The 20,074-nt window shown below is 36.9% G+C and overlaps 2 protein-coding genes across 3 annotated transcripts; both read right to left on the bottom strand.

Annotated features, from left to right (window-relative positions):
• Positions 1-3,610: 3,610 nt before the first annotated feature.
• Positions 3,611-5,285, bottom strand: LOC126703416 (probably inactive leucine-rich repeat receptor-like protein kinase At5g48380). Its single transcript, XM_050402377.1, has 2 exons — positions 4,162-5,285; positions 3,611-3,987 (listed from the first exon to the last, which is right to left on the bottom strand). Exon 1 carries the CDS (start codon positions 5,034-5,036, stop codon positions 4,206-4,208), a length of 831 nt encoding a protein of 276 aa, XP_050258334.1. The 5' UTR covers positions 5,037-5,285; the 3' UTR covers positions 3,611-3,987; positions 4,162-4,205.
• Positions 5,286-16,463: 11,178 nt separating this feature from the next.
• Positions 16,464-19,746, bottom strand: LOC126703296 (probably inactive leucine-rich repeat receptor-like protein kinase At5g48380). Of its 2 annotated transcripts, XM_050402257.1 has the most exons (3): positions 19,441-19,746; positions 17,824-18,664; positions 16,464-17,633 (listed from the first exon to the last, which is right to left on the bottom strand). In XM_050402257.1, exons 1-3 carry the CDS (start codon positions 19,476-19,478, stop codon positions 16,671-16,673), a joined length of 1,842 nt encoding a protein of 613 aa, XP_050258214.1. In that variant the 5' UTR covers positions 19,479-19,746; the 3' UTR covers positions 16,464-16,670. The 2 variants fall into 2 exon arrangements, with proteins under 2 accessions (XP_050258214.1, XP_050258213.1); XM_050402256.1 differs by lacking the exon at positions 19,441-19,746 and having other exon boundaries at positions 17,824-19,120.
• Positions 19,747-20,074: the final 328 nt, after the last annotated feature.

Genomic DNA, 20,074 nt, shown 5'->3' on the forward strand with positions numbered 1-20,074 from the left:
TGTGATGATGGAAATGAGGTCCTATAAGATTGCCCCAGCCTCAAATAGTTATAATACTTTGCTATCATGTCTTGAAAGGACAAGAAGGGTCCAGGATCCTTGTTGAATTCTTGAAATAATTGGGATATATATTATCTTGTTAGATGGTGTTATATTTGACTGGGAGATGTGGTAAAGTTAATCAGATAGCAGATGAGATGATTAGGGAAGGGTTGATGTCATAAAGTAAATTTTTGGCTAAATTATAAATTACGACATCTAACTTTGGTTTGTATTCAATTTAGTTCTTTAACTTTATTCTTCCCCCACCCCCCAATCTTTTAACTTTGTCCTTAAATTAGTCTTTCCAACCAGTTCTTGTATGGTTGGTTGCCATAAGTGTCCTAAATCGATGCAGTTTTGGTATTTTTGAATTTCTTCATAAAGATGCTGGAAAGTTTTCTCAACAAGCATAACTTGGTACATACGTAGACTCACATAACCAGTCAAACTGAAACGATTTACATGACGACACTTTTGAAACAAAAAAAAAAATCATGCACCTAGAGCTAATTAATTATACATTCGAACTCACTCATAATAGGATTTTCTTTTCCAACACTAGCAAATTAATACAAACCTTATTTAACAGAGTTATGCTAATGTATTTTAGTGGTTAGGTTTCTGCTGTTTCAATCTCAATAATTTCAACGCCAGTACTAGCAGCAGTAGCAGCAATTTGAGGTCTCCTCACTATTCTAAAATCATATGCAATACCATATCGTACCCCTACAGCCCATGTTTTTTGGTACACTTTGTTGATGTCTAAAATTTCACAAAAAAACCCATTCTATGAAAAGTAAAGAAAGCCCGATTCAAGCAGTAAGAAGAATCAACATCAAGGCCTTATGTATGTTCAGATTTCCAACAAAAAGGCCATTAAAAAATCCGTCAAAATCCAGTGAAAGAATTGGGTCGGGATACCCAGAGGCTGCTAGAGGCTCGGGATCCTCAGGATGTGCAACACAGCTAACGTGGGATTAAGACAGCTCCAGAGGAGTACCACGAAATACAAGAAACGGAGAACATATATGTCCTTCTCAAGCACCTAGTGGTGCAGCAAAGAACTAGAGAGCTTAGAGAGTGACAATTCATGAACAAAAGACTGGTACCTCGAGGAACCCAGAATGAAGAACTATAAGGGAAAGTGGCTGGAAAAACCTTTAATCCAGCAGAAATGAATTTCGCTCACTTAGAAAAAATGACAGCAAGGAAAGACAACCAAAAGCTAAGTCTGAAAAGTAAGAAGCCTTGAAAGAAGAGAGATTGAAGGTTAGCTGCCCCAATACGCCTCGTAATGGAAAGTCAACAAGTGACTTTTAGAGAAACAACACTAATAGATTAAAACTATCAGAAGTAGGGAAAAAACTAGCCATTAAAGTGCCTGACATAATAGGGGCTTTGGTACCCAGGGAGCCAAGGGGGGAGAATTAGTGGTATTCGAACCCTAGAATGACACTATAAAAGGGGAAGACAGCCAACATTGAAAGGAGGATTCAACAATAAGGAATCAAAACAAGAATCATTGAGAAAACTCTGTCAAAAACTCAAAGAAAGTAGAAAACAGAGCCCGGTATCCCAGAAACAGCCACTATAGAACATACTTAGATTCAAAGGGATTCAAATTTTGCAAGTCTTAGAGGCTTAGATAGCCATCTAAGTCTGTAATTTTTGAGCTTATTTGGACTTTGTAACACGTCTTAGTGAGCACATTGTAATCCACAATTAAGACAAATAATGAAATATCTCATTTTGATTTGAGAATCTCTAACAATTATTTCGTGTATTTTTTTATTACATTGTCTTCCTTTACTGTTTCTTGCCGCTTAATATATATATTTTTGCTTGTTAGTTTTTCCTTTTACTCAACCAAAAGCTGAGTCTTTTTACCACGGTCCTCACTTCAACTTGGGCCTTGGATACACTTAGCCTCCAAAGAAACATATGCCAAAACATGCACACATCGGATATCACTCTCTCCCACAAAAATCTTCATCACCTAACTATCTTGAAAGGTAATGCCTAAGCAAAGACACTTGGATTTGAGTTCCAAATCCCACAAGTCTTGTGCAAAGGCACTAAGTCTGTGAGAATTGGGGCCAAGATCCTTGTGGCTGAATTATTTTTATGAAATTCATTTACATATATGTATATGTATTAAAATGTATATCCTAATCTAATAAACTAACAATTATTTGAAGATATGTGTATTGTACAGTGTGTTTTTTTTATGCAAGACCTATAGAGGTAAAGGGAAAGAATAAAACTCTATTGCATAATAAGCATGAAGAAAGATCATACAGTTTAGAGAACCAGAGATTCTGGGTTCTTACAGGCCTAGTACGCCCTAGGATCCCACGACAATACGCCCGGGGTACCAAGTAAAAGAACTCTTTTAAATGTTTATACAATAAAAGATAAGCCTTAAATATTCTATTTCAATTTCTTTCTCATTGTGAATATTATGAATTCTTATTTTACTTATTTTGTAAAGTAAAGGGTCATTTTATGACACTAAAACACTTATAATGGTATTTTTATTACTTAGGAGGAATCGCATTTTTGTCTTGAGGAGTTTTATGTGACTTGCGCACAACTTGATTTGTAATCAGTCCCATTTAGCTACGGTGAACTAAGCCCAGTCCACCAAAACAACAAGTAAAGGGCCCAAGATCCTTGTTTCTACATGGGCCTGTGTGCTAAGAAAAAAGCGCCCTCACACACTTCAACCATTGTTGGCCTTTGATGTGGAAATGGCTGAACACAGTCGTATGCAATTTAAATGAGCAGAATGATCTCTTCTTCATATTCATTCCTGACTAGAGATTTGTCAATCATTTCCTATAGACAAGAAGAGCTTGCTAAAAGATTAGAACTTATACATGCATTGCTTATTTGACTTGGTTCCCACTGTGTAATCACCTCTAGAAGCACAATTCCAAAGTCATAGACATCTTTTGTAACATATTCCAGATCCCAAATCCCATTGTTTATTGAGGATCTCCTTGAATGATCAGCATTTTTTGAATTGATTGATGTCGCCCCTTTGAAATTTGATATTTGAGGCTCAGAATTCTGATCAAGTAAGATGCATTTTGAGCATATGTTCAGATGGACTATCCGGATTTTGCACTTATGGTGGAGCCATGCCAAGCCTCTTGCTAGACCAACAGCAATTCTAACCCTCAACGGCCATTCTAATTTCATAGAATCATCTTCCAAAGAATGTAGCCAATCATAAAGATTTCCGTTGGACCTATATTTGTAAACCAAAATCTTCTCCTTCCTTTACATGCAGAATCCCAAGAGGGGAAGTAAGTGATCTCAATCTACCTAGAATTGTTAACTCACACATGAATTGTTCTCCAGCTGTTGAGAGTCATATAGTCTCTTAACAGCAAGAAACAGACCATTGGGCAGTGTGACCTTATATACTGTTCCCATCTTTCCCAATCCAATGATATTTATCTGATCTGTCCCAATTGGTTTAATGGAATTGTAGTCTATTTGAGATGACTAATCTCCAAGAATGAGGAAAAGGAAAGGGAATTTTGGTTTAATTCTTTGTTGCCTCTAATTCATCATGATTCAACTTAAATACATACCAAATAACCACAACCGATAACAATGACAGCTATTCTATTTTAGCCGAAACTTTGGCTAAACTAGATAATAACACCTATCCTAGATAAAGATAACAAAATGATAATAACAAAAGATAACAGCAACCTAATCTCCCAGTTACAAGCAACTGAAGGAGTCCTTTATTAAACTAAACTCTTGGAGGCAGAGGCAATCTTCTTAGCAAATCCACTGTTACTACTTAGCAGGTGAACGTAACCCAGACACAAGGCTTTGGGACACATCATTGTCAGAGTTGAAATTGTCAGTTGCCTTATTGAGCTCCGCAGAAGTCATTCTAGTAACCCACCTCTCCAAAGTAAAGATCTGTGGAACAAGTTACTCTCCATTAGTATGAAAGTATACGATAAAGCCAAAAGAGTTCAAGGCTAATTACAATTGAAGATTTGAAAACTATAATGGACAGTTTTGTCTGTTTTGTTATTTGTTTCACTTGTAGACATCTGCAAAGAAAGAGAAAAGGAGAGACAAACTGAGAACCTGTTTGCAGCTTTTCCATTGGAGCTTTGAAGGAAACAATTTGGTCACCTATGAGTTTCCTTTCTCTTACTGTTCTTCTTGAGGGTCATCCTTTTCCTCTTCTTCATTTGCTCCCAAGGCACACAATAGGACACGAAAATAGTTACAACTGAAACTGAAGAAGCCGCATAACCAACAATAAACCCACTTTTAAAAGTCTCATCTGATTTCCTTCCAAGTTCTTTGCAAGGTTCCAAAGGCCCTCCACAAAGTCCGCTGTTATTCACGTAGCTCTCTTTCGTGACATTGGGATCGGTAAAATTTGGTACTGGTCCTGACAAGAAATTGTTAGCAACGGTAAAGTTCTTGATTCGAGTGAGCTGGCCAAGTTGCTGAGGTATTTGACCTGTCAGCCTGTTGTGATCAAGTTTAAGGGAATTCAGATAAGTACAATTTGCAATATCGGTCGGGATTTCACCAGAGAAATTGTTTCTAGAGAGATCAAGTGATGTCAAATAAGGAAGCCTTGTTGATATGTCAGAGGGGATGGCACCAGAGAGCTTGTTGAATGAAAGGTTTAGAACTATTAAGTCTTTGCAGTTCTCAATGCCCTGAGGGAATTGGCCCTTGAGGCTCTTGTTGTAAAGTCGGATAGATTGAACTTTGTATTCCCCGGGCAAGCAATCGACCCCATTAAATCCACAGTAGAAACCTTCTCCAATTTCGGAGAAATTCCAAGAAGATTTAAAGCGATTAAAAGGGTCTTTGAGTGACTCTTTAATGGATTTCAAGCAAGAGATATCACTATCACCACCATTGCTGAGAGTAAATACACCCAGCAGTGACCAGATAAAGGTGCTGGAAAGAAAAATTATAATTATATTTTTAAGAGCCATTTGTATGCAAGCGTTTATCTGTGTGTAAGACTACAAATGAGTACTCGCACTCAATGAGATCAAAGAAAAAGCAAACGAAAAGGAATTAAACAAAACAGTAATAAATTTAAGAGATTTACATTTAAAGATCATCTAGTGACATCTACCCCTTTGAAGCTCCAAAAAACTTCAAAGAAATAAGTCAATAACTGACCTTGGAAACAAAGCAGGAAGGAAAACCTGGTTTATACTTTATTCTGAATAATAAAGATGAATTTACCTAGTCTAGGATTCATTGTCAGCTCTTTCGTAGTGTTGGATATTTTTATAAAAAATTATATATTTCAAATCAACACTACCTCTAAAGTGAGAAGGTCTTTAAGCGTGAGAAGAATGTCTGCCGTGCCGTTTACTCCAAAAAAAAAAAAAAAAAAAAGTGTGATAAGAATGACTTTAAAAGTCATTTAAAAAGTCATTCTTTTTTAAGAGTGTAAATTGTGTCCGGACGTGGCATAAAGCATGAGGTTTACGCCCTCCAATAAAAGAGCGCCACGACAGCATTTTACTAAAACGTTAATACAACTGGCCACACCTATTGACTGTTCATTAAAATCCTGCCATTAACACTTCTCTCATCCATACTCCCTTCCACAAACCACCAGTAACGGCCACCGCACCGCTGCTCCGATTTGCCCCTTATTTTGGCAACGGCAACCTACAAACCAAACAGTGAAACTGATACAACTTTGCAGGTGCCTAATTGAGAGGAGACCGAAAAGAATTCCTTCAAACGTACGGACCACCAACAACTGTTGTTGCTCCATTTTCCTCCCCTCATTCCGGCAACAGCGACCCACAGATCCAACGGATGAGACCCAAAAATTTCCGTCCCAAGACAACTAAAACTCAACAGATCTAAAGATCCTAAATTTCTCTTTTTCCTTTCACATCTTCCACTTGCCGCATCCCTCTTTTGCTCTCTTAAGTCGGCATATAGGCAAAACAACAAATAGTTATGAAGAATAATGAGTGATTAAACATGGGTTTCTCTTGAATCATCCATCTGGACAATAAATCAAATCCACACCAACAAATCTTACAAAAAGAAACCACCAAACCAATCTTACAAAGTTTTTTTCTGTATGTTTTTCTACACTATGGTGGTGCCTCTTGTGGTTAGAGCAACCACATCAGTCCATGTATTTTACACATCCATTTTTACAATAAAAACCTACTTTTTCTATTTTACACATTTACTTTTACAAAACACCGACATCAATTCATCTATTTTATCACCTCATTTATTTAAATAATTAATTTTCTCAATTTTTTTATTATTTTCTCAACCAACCCCTTTATTATACACGCACGTTCTCATTTTTTTTTATACAACTCTCTCTCTCTCTCTCTCTGTGTGAACCCATTTTTCGTTCTCATTTTTTCTGATAAAGCTCTCTCTCTCTCTCTCTCTCTCTCTCTCTGTGAACCCATTTTTTCTAATACAAAGACTCTCTCTGAACCCATTTTTTCTGATACAGCTCTCTACACCCATAACCCATCTCTATACCCAAATCTGAATAAACTCTCCCTCTCGGTTTATACCGATCCATAGCTCCCTAGCTCCCTAGCTCCGATCATCTCTATACCGATCTCCCTTTCTGAATCATCTCTATACCGATCTCCCTAGCTCCGATCCATAGCTCCGATTCACAGCTCTGATCAGGCAAGCACCGATCTCCCTAGCTCCGATCCACAGCTCCGATCAGGCAAGCACCGATCTCCCTAGCTCCGATCCACAAGCACCGATCAGATCCGACTAGATTAGATTTGACCGAGATCTTCCTAGCTCCGATCCACAAGCACTGATCAGTTATTGTATCTTCCTAGCTTCGATCAGGTAAGACCCACGAGCTCCGATTAAGCGAGACCCACAAGCTCTGATCATTCCAGTCAAGTGTATCTCTGTGTTTTCTTTTTCTTTTTTTCACTTTTGAGCAAGTGTATCTCTATGTTGATTTGTCTGTGGATGTGTTTGGGTTAATTTTCAGTTGATTTTGGGTTTTCTGTTGATTTTGGATTAATTTTCAGTTGAGTTTGGTTAATACTCTGTGCTAGATTGCGGTGTTTGGTGGTGGCGCTGGGTTTGGTGGTTGGGTGGTTATTCTGGCGCGCTGGGTTGTTGTAATGGTTAGAGAAGAGAAGTAGTTTGACAGAGGAGAGAAAATAATATAAAAAAATTGTTTACACGGTGAACAGTAACCGTGTATATATGCACGGTTACTGTTCATTTTGCAAGATATCATGTATATTTAGACATTTTTACATGAACTAATGTGGAAGGATTTTGGGGTAAAATGTGTAAATTGGAGCACTTTTTGTATTTTAGATGAGTATCCACGAGCTAGTGTGGATGCTCTTAGAGATTGAAGGAATTGGTTCTCAGCTATGTGTGGAAGCTGGGCTTTTGGATTTTTGCATGGTTTTAAAAACCGGTACAGTGAAAGAATCGTTCGAGGAGCTAATTATCGATTTTCTAGTTGGATCAAGGTCCAACCAATGGTCGAACCAGTGACGTCATAAATAATTTAAATATTATTTATTTGAATTATATAAATAATTTTTAATTTTTAATTTTATATATATATATATATATATTAACAAGTGTGTGTGTCCGACTTCTATTGTAACGCCCCAAAATCATAGGCAATAAAAGTCTATTTAATCTGAATAATCCATAAAAATATTAAATAAAAGAAACTAGCAACCTTGAAACTGATTACAAGAGTCAGAGCTCTAATTCACCAAATACAAAACATCCTCAAAATAATTCTCCAATACAAAGTTTAATGCCATAAAATAATAATAAAATCCTCAGTTCCACAAAAATAAATTTGTAACTTCTGTCTCCCAAGAATCTCTACTCCAATAATCCACCTAATGTATCTGTAATGGGAAATAAAGGGGGGTGAGATAACTCAATAAGTGGAATTCACTAACATTGGGGTGTGGGAACAAACCTTTCAAATAAATAATTCTTTCAACAGATTCACAACTTATAATTCACCAATATTTTGTCATTAACTATTTCATGTAAAAGAAAATAATATCTTTATATTGTGAGCCATCATAATATATATATATATATATATATATTGATACCATCACATAAACAATTTCCTAGGCTTTTCTCGTGGTCAACGTTTACGCCCCGTTGACAGGGTTGTGCTGTCCCCTTTTTGGAACTGAAACCTCCTTTCATCCCATTTCTCAAGGATGGCTCCTTTGGAACCTAAAGGTACACTCCCTTGCTAAGGAGCTTCCTTTTGGATCCTCAATAGTATGCTCCCTTGCTAAGGAGCTATCAAATGTGCACTGTCCCCTTTTGGGACCGTCCCTTGCTAAGGACTAGCTGCAGCATGATTGTCCCTTGCTAAGAACTAAATATCATACTGAGCTTCTAATCATGACTTGCCATAGGTTTTCAAAACATATTCAATATGCTCACAAAATAATCCATTCATACTTCTCAAAATATAAAGACATATTCACACATACAAGTTTAAATAAAATTAGGTTGTCCCACAAGGTTTTCATAAAACGAATAGCCAATGTGCACATCAAACATTTGTAAAATATTCATTTATATATAGAATATCAACATATTCTTTCATATAAAATAGTTTAATAATTAACACTGTTTTGGGAAAACCCCCAAAATTAGTAAACACCACTTACCTCTTAGTTGCAAAAATAAAGGAAATCAACCTCCCTTGAATTACAACAATTCAGTAGAATTAGAACTTAGCAATACCAAAAATAGGTTCATCAATACACAAATTCCCACTTAAAAATCTATTTTCACACTTAAAATGGTTTTATCCTAGACAACATTGATTTATCCAAAATCCTCTATTTATTCACCTAACTATCCAATTTACTTTCAGCTTTGATCAGATTTTTGGACTTATAAATATTGTTGCCTAATTAGAATATTCATGAAACTTCAATCAATCTCAGAACCAATAGAGGTATGACTATACATACTATTCATACATAATCAAATTTCAAAGCCTGGACCATACGGCTATATAAACAATTCTTATTATAATATTATAATCATCACTCCAAAGACCCAAAATCTATTACACGGTTGAACTAGTGTGAAAGCAAAATAACCAGTCAACAATTGTGACTTAGTGTGAATGCATAATAACCGGTCAATGGCTTAGTGTGAATGCTTAGTGTGAATGCAATAACAACCGATCAACAATGGTGGCTTAGTGTGAATGCAATAACTTAAGCATTCTTTTCACTTTAACATGGTGACCAAGTCCAACATATTACTCTATTTGGCTCAATCTCACGTCTGTGTTCCTTCCTGACATATTGGCCAAATCTTTATCTAATATAATACAATTATAGGAACCCTTTTTCTATTATAATAATGATAGTTTAGGTTCATATCAATTGCAAGCTATATGACTATTCAAACTTCCTAAATCTTGAGCATGAGAAACATCGTACCTGAAGACTCCAACTCAACGCCACAGTGGAGAAAGGCAGAATTCAATTGTCGGCTGAAGCAAAAAGAAATCCCATCAGAAAAACACGTGTGACCTAAGAGGAAAAAGGTTAGGGTTTTCAAGGCCCATATATGTACTTATGTCACCTCACTTGGGCTTCATATTCCATAAAATTTATCTTCTTTTTTAATACATTAGGCCCAAATTTATTTAATCCATTTTAATTATAGGCCTCCATTAAAAATTAATGTATAGTCATTTAATTGGTATCAAATTATGGGGTGTTACATCTATAGGCAGAGAGAAAAATACAGTTTTTTTGGATCCCTTGAAAAGTCGAAACGTTTACAAAACAAAGTAACAAATACCCAGTTCAAAACAACAACAACAACAACAACAAATAACAACAACCAAATTGGTCAATACCCTTTTGCTCTCTCTCTCTCTCTCTCTGAAATTCCAAGGCTTTGATTTTGAATTAAATTCACTTTGAGGGTTGGTGGGTTTGTTTTGATTTGAGAGAAATAGAGAAGGAAAAAAAAAAGCAGTCTTTTTAAAAAAAAAAAAAATTTTCATTTATTTTCATCTATGCTGAGCACCAATACAATGTCGTCTAGCACAAGAGTCACTGGATTGGCTGATTCTGCAGCTCCCAGAAGAAATTCCAAGAAACCTAAATGTAATTTCTTCTCAAAAGACTTGATTTTTTTTTTTTTTTTTTTTTTTTTTTTTTTTTTTTTTTTTTGTGTGTGTGGAGTTTTGTTTCCATCCATGAGTACCCACTTGCTAATTTGTTGAGTTTTCACATGGGTTTTGCTTGGAATACAATAATACCTTGATCGGGCGAAGAGATGATGTGGTAATCGTTAGGGGCGGAGCGAGAAGTGTCACAGCATTGGTGATCATGGAAGACGTCGGCGCCGTTATGCATGAGGGTGGGATTGTGGGCATGGCAGTGTGCATGATATTCAGGGAGGCAGAGAGAGTGAGTGGCATGAGAGGGTGAGGTAGAGAGGTGTGTGAGGGTGAGGTAGAGAGGCATGCGTGAGCAGTGAGAGGCATGAGCCAATGAGACTTGAGAGTTGAGAGGCGTGAGAGAAGTTAGAAAACATTGAGAGTGAGAAGTGAGAATTGAGATGAGAGTGTGAGAGTCTTAGGCTTAGGACTTAGGGTTAGGGGTTAAACGATGTAGTTTTAGGTAGGAAAGGACAAAAAATGACAAACCGGTTAGTAACCTGTTCGACCACGCCAGTTTCCGGTTCTTAGGTTGAACCAGTCGGTTTTCACTATTTACCAGTTTTTAGGCTATTTTCAGTTTTCTACCATAACAGATCGAATTGAAGGCTAGTTCCTGGTTGAACCGGTCGAACCAGCCAGTCCAGTCTTGTTTTTAAAACTATGGATTTTTGTGATATTGGGTTTCAAGAAGAGTGATTATGTGTGATAGATTTATTTCATTGTCCAGTGAAATGCTGATGTGGCTTATTATTATTAGTGGGTGTAAAGTGTGAGATTTACACCAAGACCAGATGGAATGTTTTCTCTTCTTTTAAAAGTGAGAAGAATGTCTGCCGTTTACTCTAAAAAAAAAAGTGTGATAAGAATGACTTTAAAAGTCATTTAAAAAGTCATTCTTTTAAATGTGAAAAGAATGACTTTTCTTTTAAGAGTCCTTCTAGTGAAACATAAAGTGGCAAAAAAAAGCCATAACTCGCCCATGTGGTGAGTTGTGGTTGGTGGAGGGGTAGTGGTGGGACACCCTTCTACCAACCACAACTCGCCACATGGGTGGGTTGTCGCTTTTTTGTGTCACTTTATGTGGCACAAGACTTATTCTTCTTTTAAATGGGAGAAAAATGACTTTTAATGTATCATTATCATGGGTTAATAGCTATAAATTTAATACAGTTGATTTATATACAACTATATACTTATTAGATGACCGTTGATGTATAATGTCATCATAATTATTTGATTTTAATATATGGGTCATTATGCCATCCTCCATAGTTATGTTATATAATGATGATATTGTCAGGGGCAAAAATTTTTTCCTTTTGATAAATGAGATTTATGTTGGGTTGGGGGGCCTAAACCGAAACTCGACGATGGGTTTAATGCACGGCCCAAAGGTTATCGGTGAAGATCCAAAGAATTCACTATATCTTATGCCTTCGGCCTAGATTGAGACTGACAAGAATGGCCCATAAACAATCCCTATAACAGACATGTCAGCATGATTAAAAAGCATATTGTAAGAAATAGCCCAGCGGTAAAATGTTTCTGTAGAAAATAGTCCAGTGGTAAAATATTTCTACAGAAAATAGCCCAGTGGTAAAATGTCCTAGCGGTAAAGTAAGACAAAACAGAATAAACCTCAGCTATTAGCTATTTCACAGATTAAGAAAAGTATCCACATTTTCAAACTCATCATCTATTGGCTCTGGAGAAGAGTCTTCTAACACAATAATATGAGGGAAAAATTCTATAGTGACAATTACATTGTAACCTTCAATAGTAAATGAGTAAATGAATATTATGGGCTCCATTATGACAAATAATGAGAAAAACTTAGTGTGGGATGAAGGAAGAGAGAGAGATCCTAGCTAGCGCAGCAAGATCATTATGGTGCTAAGACATGCTCGTGAATATAGTATAAATAATGAGTAATGAGGGACATTTCAGGTAGTATGAGTAGTGAGAGAGAGTGTGTATAGTAAAGTTGTTGGGGCTTTCTGTTGGGGGTAGATAAGTGTTTATGAGTAGAGCTCTGAAGAGTGTTTGTGAGCTAGGAGTTGGAGAACTTAGTTTCTAAGCTTGAAACTAAGAACCCAGTGACTTTTTAAAAGCTTAGAGAAGGCTTAAACAGGGAGGTTAAGGAAGAACTCCTTTTTATTAGTGTGTCTCTTAGTGTATATCCCTCCTCCCTAAGTGTTAATGGAGAGTTTCCATTTATAGTTGAGTTTTAGGGGGTAATTAGCAAATAATCTCTGCTAAATCTTTCTCAATCTTCAGAAAATCCTTAGAGAATTGTTCCTAGGATTTTAGCTAAGAGTGGTAAGCTCAACTTTTAGAAAGTTCTTGTTGTTTTAAGTAATAACAACTGGGATTCTGACTTAGCATTGAATGCTGATTGGCCTTGGCTGATGGGATTAAAGCATGCATTAGGCTAATGATCTTGGTTATCCTTGTAACGCCCCAAAATCATAAGCAATAAAAGCCTATTTAATCTGAATAATTCATAAAAATATTAAATAAAAGAAACTAGCAACCTTGAATCTGATCACAAGAGTCAGAGCTCTAATTCACCAAATACAAAACATCCTCAAAGATAATTCTCCAATACAATGTTTAATGCCATAAAATAATAATAAAATCCTCAGTTCCACAAAAATAGTTCGTAACTTCTGTCTCCCAAGAATCTCTACTCCAGTAATCCATCTAATGTATCTGTAATGGGAAATAAAGGGGGGTGAGATAACTCAATAAGTGGAATTCACTAACATTGGGGTGTGGGAACAAACCTTTTAAATAAATAATTCTTTCAACAAATTCACAACTTGTAACTCATCAATATTTTGTCATCAAATATTTCATGTAAAAGAAAATAATATCTTTATATTGTGAGCCATCATAATATATACCGTCATATAAACACTTTCCTAGGCTTTTCTCGTGGTCAACGTTTACGCCTCGTTGACAGGGTTGTGCTGTCCCTTTTTAGGACCAGAACCTCCTTTCCATCCCTTTTTCTTAAGGAAGGCTCATTTGGAACCTAAAGGTGCACTCCCTTGCTAAGGAGCTTCCTTTTTGGATCCTCAATAGTATACTCCCTTGCTAAGGATCTATCAAATGTGTACTGTCCCCTTTTCTAGGACCGTCCCTTGCTAAGAACTAGCTGCAGTATGATTGTCCCTTGCTAAGGACTAAATTCCATACAGAGCTTCTAATCACGACTTGACATAGGTTTTCAAAACATATTCAATGTGCTCACAAAATAATCCATTCATACTTCTCAAAATATAAAGACATATTCACACATACAAATTTAAATAAATTTAGGTTGTCCCATAAGTTTTTTATAAACTGTAACGACCCCGCCCCAACTGTTTATATATTGTTTGCTTTGGGGCCCATACCCCTCACGGTTTTGTTTTTCCCCAGGTTGCGCTGGGGAAAAGGCCTCTATACATTGAAGGGAGGTCATTTCTTATAAACACATTCTCATGTGCTTCCCTAGGTGATGTGGGATTCTATGGAATGCAAGACCCCCTTTTTTGGGTCACTACAATCCACCCCCCTTACGGGCACACGCGTTCTCGCGTGTAGGGCCCACACTTCCGACTAAGGCATGGCTCTGATACCATCTGTAACGACCCCGCCCCAACTGTGTAGATATTGTCCGCTTTGGGGCCCATACCCCTCACAGTTTTGTTTTTCCCCAGGTTGCGCTGGGGAAAAGGCCTCTACACATTGAAGGGAGGTCATTCCTTATAAACACATTCCCATGTGCTTCCCTAGGCTATGTGGGATTCCATGGAATGCAAGACCCCCCTTTTTGGGTCACTACAATCTTGCTGCTAGAATAAGAGCCCTGTAGGGCAAATTGTATCACCTCAAGCCAGGTGTCAATCTTGGAGCCCGTGCTGGGAACTTTGCTGGGATTCCCTTGGTGCCTTCCAAACCATATTTCCCTAAGTTTCCCCATTTGGGGTTCATGTGCTTGGTCCATGAATTAGAGAGTGCACGTTTTTTGTATGAAAATGAATTGATTTCAAGTTGTTTCAGAAGTTTTCATAGTCTGGTCATGGCTACTCTTGGTTCTTGATCGAATGGGCTGGAGAAGAAAGAAGGGACAACTGGCTGAGGCTTTCCAGCTTTTTGTCATGTCACTTTCAGCTTTATGTCACATGAGAAATGATGGAATTTCAGCTTGTGAAGGAAGGGTTTAATCCTTGATGGACACGTGTCCTTTTTTTATCTGATTGGACAAGTTGGAACTTGATAGCAATGGGCTCCAGCTGTTAAGTTATGCTAAAATTTGGCTGGTCAGCTCACGTGCGCTTCAGCCGCTAGGATTTGTGTATGAGCTGGGCTCACTCAGTTGGGCTTTATAGTTGAGCTTCTTTGGGCTTGGTTGTCTCTACAAAATGAAGAGTTTTGCCATGGGTGATATACATGGGCTTTTATAAATTTTGTAAGAGAGGTATTTCTTGAGAGATGAGTAATTATATTTCCCATGAGTGAGGGATTTAGTATATGTAAAACAAGTGTTAAAATAATATTTGAGTTTTGTAAATATGTGCCAAAATAGCATTTGGACTTTATGAAATAGTTGTCAAAATAATATTTGGGTTTTATAAGATAGTTGCCAAAATAGTATTTGGGTTTTATAAAATAAGTGCCAAATTAGTATTTAGGCTTCGTAAAATAGTGCCAAAATAATACTTAGGCTTTGTAAAATAGTGTCAAATTAATATTTGGGCTTTAGTCAATTTCGGTCAATTGACTAAGGCCCAAATATTGAGAGACATCAACATAGCACTTCGGTCAATTTAGTCAATTTCGGTTCATTTTGATCTACTTCAATCCAATGTGGTCCAACTCACTCCACTCGGTCCATTTTTTGGTCCACCTGCTCCATTATTCAGTCCATTTGGACCATTCGTCCATTTTAGTCCAGTTCGGTCCAGTTAGATCTATTTCAGTCCAATCTGGTCTGTTTGTCCATTTCGGTCCAGTTTGGTCTATTTCGGTCCACTTCAGTCCATGGCTACATATTTGAACATGCTTATCAATTATTTGAGCAATATCAATTGTAATTATATGATAAGTTTTGATTATCATGATAATGAAAGAGAAATTTGAAAATATAATTGTAATTTCATCATCACTTATGACCTAAATAATAGATTCTTGAAAAGATAGAGGACTCTCCGGGGAATGCTGAAATTAAGTATCTTTTTATATTTTCATAAGACAAGGATTAAAATTATGCCATTTGGATGTTTACATTATTTGCGTTGAAGAATGATCACACGGTGATGGATGTATTGATTTAGAATCTTATGAAGGAGGGTTGAGTAATGGATGCGCATACTTAGTGTTGTAGCTTAGACATTGGTTAAACTAGGGAGTGAAAATGAGGCATTGGGTATTTTGCAAGAACTTGGACAAGTACTAGTGCCCCCAAGATTAAGATACAGACTTACAGTTATAGTCACTACAATAATTAGCACTTTATGTGCAAAAGGGCATGCTAGGGGAGCAGAGGGGGTTGTGTGGTACCACAAGGATATGAAATAGTGCCTTGCATTTACAAGAGCCTTCTTTATGGTTGGTCTAAGCAGCATTATCAAAGATAAGAAGTTGGCTGGGTTTATTACCAGTTTATTTTGCTAAAACACATTCCTTTAGATGCCTTTGTGAACGAAATCTTAAACGTAAGCCTCCCAGTCTTTTTCCTGAGGCCATGAATGTGATGATGGAAATGAAGTCCCATAAGATTGCCCCAACCTCAATTAGTTATAATAGTTTGCTATCATGTCTAGGAAGGACAAGAAGGGTACAGGATTCTTGTTGAATTCTTGAGATAGTTGGGCTATATATTATCTTGTTTGGAATGGTGTTATATTTGACTGGGAGATGTGGTAAAGGTAATCAGATAGTAGATGAGATGATTAGGGAAGGGTCATAAAGTAAATTTTTGGCTAAATTATAAATTACGCCCTCTAACTTTAGTTTGTATTCAATTTAGTTCTTTAACTTTATTCTTCCCCCCCCCCCCCCCCCCCCAATCTTTTAACTTTGTCGTCAATTTAGTCTTTGCAACCAGTTCTTGTATGGTTGGTTTCCATTAAGAGTCCTAAATCGAGGTAGTTTTGGTATTTTTGAATTTCTTCACAAAGATGCTGGAAAGTTTTCTCAACAAGCATAACTTAGTACGTACATAGACTCACATAATTAGTCAAACTGAAACGATTTACATGACAACACTTTTGAAACAGAAAATCACGCACCTAGAGCTAATTAATTATACATTCGAACTCACTCATAATAGGATTTTCTTTTCCAACACTAGCAAATTAATACAAACCTTATTTAACAGAGTTATGCTAATGTACTTTAGTGCTTAGGTTTCTGCTGTTTCAATCTCAATAATTTCATCGCTAGTACTAGCAGCAGCAGCAGCAATTTGAGGTCTCCTCACTATTCTGAAATCATATGCAATACCATATCGTACCCCTACGGCCCATGTTTTTTGGTACACTTCAACCATTGTTGGCCTTTGATGTGGAAATGGCTGAACACAGTCGTATGCAATTTTAATGAGCCGAATGATCTCTTCATCATATTCATTCCCGACCAGAGATTTGTCAATCATTTCATATAGAAAGGAAGAGCTTGCTAAAAGATTAGAACTTATACATGCATTGCTTATTTGACTTGGTTCCCACTGTGTAATCAGCTCTAGAAGCACGATTCCAAAGTCATAGACATCTTTTGTAACATATTCCAGATCCCAAATCCCATTATTTATAGAGGATCTCCTTGAATGATTAGCATTTTTTGAATTGATTGATGTCGCCCCTTCGAAATTTGATATTTGAGGCTCAAAATTCTGATCAAGTAAGATGCATTTTGAGCATATGTTCAGATGGACTATCCGGATTTTGCACTTGTGGTGGAGCCATGCCAAGCCTCTCGCTAGACCAACAGCGATTCTAACCCTCAACGGCCATTCTAATTTCATAGAATCATCTTCCAAAGAATGTAGCCAATCATAAAGATTTCCGTTGGACATATATTTGTACACCAAAATCTTCTCTTTCCTTTCTATGCAGAATCCCAAGAGGGGAAGTAAGTGATAATGTCTCAATCTACCTAGAATTGTTAACTCACACATGAATTGTTTCTCCAGCTGTTGAGAGTCATATAGTCTCTTAATAGCAAGAAACAGACCATTGGGCAGTGTAGCCTTATATACTGTTCCCATCTTTCCCAATCCAATGATGTTATCAGAGCTAAAATTGTCAGTTGCCTTATTGAGCTCTGCAAGAGTCATTCTAGTAACCCACCTCTCCAAAATAGAGATCTGTGGAACAAGTTACACTCCATTAGTATGAAAGTATAAAATAAAGACAGCCAAAAGAGTTCAAGGCTAATTACAATTGAAGATTTGAAAACTATAAAGTCTATAATGGACAGTTTTGTCTGTTTTGTTATTTGATTCACTTGTAGTAGACATCTGCAAAGAAAGAGAAAAGGAGAGACAAACTGAGAACCTGTTTGTAGCTTTTCCATTGGAGATTTGAAGGCAGCAATTTGGTCACCTTATGAGCTTCTTTTCTCTTATTGTTCTTCTTGAGGGTCATCCTTTTCCTCTTCTTCATTTGCTCCCAAGGCACACAATAGGACATGAAAATAGTTACAACTGAAACTGCAGAAACCGCATAACCAACAATAAACCCACTTTTAAAAGTCTCATCTGATTTCCTTCCAAGCTCTTTGCAAGGTTCCAAAGGCCCTCCACAAAGTCCGCTGTTATTCACGTAGCTCTCTTTCGTGACACTGGCAATGGCAAAATTTGGTACTGGTCCTGACAAAAAATTGTTAGCAACGGTAAAGGTCTTGATTCGAGTGAGCTGGCCAAGTTGCTGAGGTATTTGACCTGTCAGCCTGTTGTGATCAAGTTTAAGGGAATTCAGATAAACACAATTTGCAATATCTGTCGGGATTTCACCAGAGAAATTGTTTCTAGAGAGATCAAGTACTGTCACATAAGGGAGCCTTGTTGATATGTCAGAGGGGATGGCACCAGAGAGCTTGTTGAATGAAAGTTCTAGACCTTGTAAGTATTTGCAGTTCTCAATGCCCTGAGGGAATTGGCCCTTGAGGCCCATGTTGTAAAGTTGGATATATAAAACTTTGCTTTCCCCGGAATTCCAGCATTGGACCCCAGTAAATCCACAGTAGAAACCTTCTCCAACTTCGTCAAAATTCCAAGAAGATTTAAAGCGATTAAAAGGGTCTTCTAGTGACTCTTTAATGGATTTCAAGCAAGAGATATCACTATCACCACCATTGCTGAGAGTAAATACACCCAGCAGTGACCAGAAAAAGGTGCTGAAAAGAAAATTTATAATTATATTTCTAAAAGCCATTTGTATGCAAGCGTTCATCTGTGTGTAAGACTACAAATGAGTACTTGCATTCAATGAGATCAAAGAAAAGGCAAAAGAAAAGGAATTAAAGAAAACAGTAATAAATTTAAGCAATTTACATATTAAAGATCATCTACCCCTTTGAAGCTCCAAAAAACTTCAAAGAAATAAGTCAATAACTGATCTTGGAAACAAAGCAGGAAGGAAAACCTGGTTTATACTGAATAATAAAGATGAATTGACCTAGTCTAGGATTCATTGTCAGCTCTTTCGTAGTAACTGCATTCCAAAATACTAAATTCTTGCTACAACAGTTTATGTCAGCATCCTGAAGAGTTCATAATCATACCGCAGATAATTGACTAGAACAACGATTCTTTCATGGAAAGAGGATGTTAAGGTTTTATATTGGGTCAAAGTCTTATATCATATAATAAAATGAAATATTATCTTACACTGCATACTAAACTACGGACAAAGCACAAGTTTTAATATCAATAATTAATGAGCTAATGAATTTTAATTGGGTGTGCATGATGAAAAAATGCAGGCAACTTGCCTGTCAAAGTTTCAATGTCTGTCATCAGAGCCTGGTTGTGCATGTGACTTTGGTTGCAAAGTTGGGGGTTTGAGTTCCCAAATTAGAGTTTAGAATTGGCCTCACAACAATGATAATGATGCTTACAAAAAAACTAACATAGGAAAAAAAAAAGATGAATAAAACTAGGCAACACTTGCCTGTCAAAGTTTCTATTTCTGCCACCAGAGGCCTTCATAGTCCAAATGGCATTTGGAAGAACTGTCCATGTTTCTTTGGTTGTGAGGTTGGGAGTTCAAGTTCCCGAATTAGAGTTTCACATTGGCCTCACAACAATGATAATGATGCTCTCAGAAACACTTACATAGAAAGAAAGAAGAACAAAAAGGGGAGCCACTGCTCAATTTAGTTAGGATCAACCAGAGAAGTGGTCAATGGTCTATCAAGAAAAGTACACCTTAACTACTACAGCATCATTATTATTGATTAAATAAATACACAAACCATATCCCTGAATCAATAGAAAACATGGTATTGTTAACAATTAGAAGTATTAAATTTTTTTGCTTTACTGCAACAAGGATCAACTAGTGTAGGTGTATTATGTGTATTATGTCTCAATCTACAAGTGTCAAGTTTCGTTTGTTTGTTTGTTCTTGTTTTTCCTTTCTTTTGGAAAATCATGTTTTCAATGGTTACGAAATGCTGAAGAAATGGCCCATCCATATACAAATGTACAATGTGGGGGGTCACTCTGTATCAGATACAACGGTTGACTGTTCTGTATTGGTTATAAAATAAAAGGCTCTTGCTGACTGTAACCTTACAATTTGT

The sequence above is a fragment of the Quercus robur genome, chromosome 10, assembly GCF_932294415.1.
Source record: "Quercus robur chromosome 10, dhQueRobu3.1, whole genome shotgun sequence".
Classification (NCBI taxonomy): domain Eukaryota; kingdom Viridiplantae; phylum Streptophyta; class Magnoliopsida; order Fagales; family Fagaceae; genus Quercus; species Quercus robur.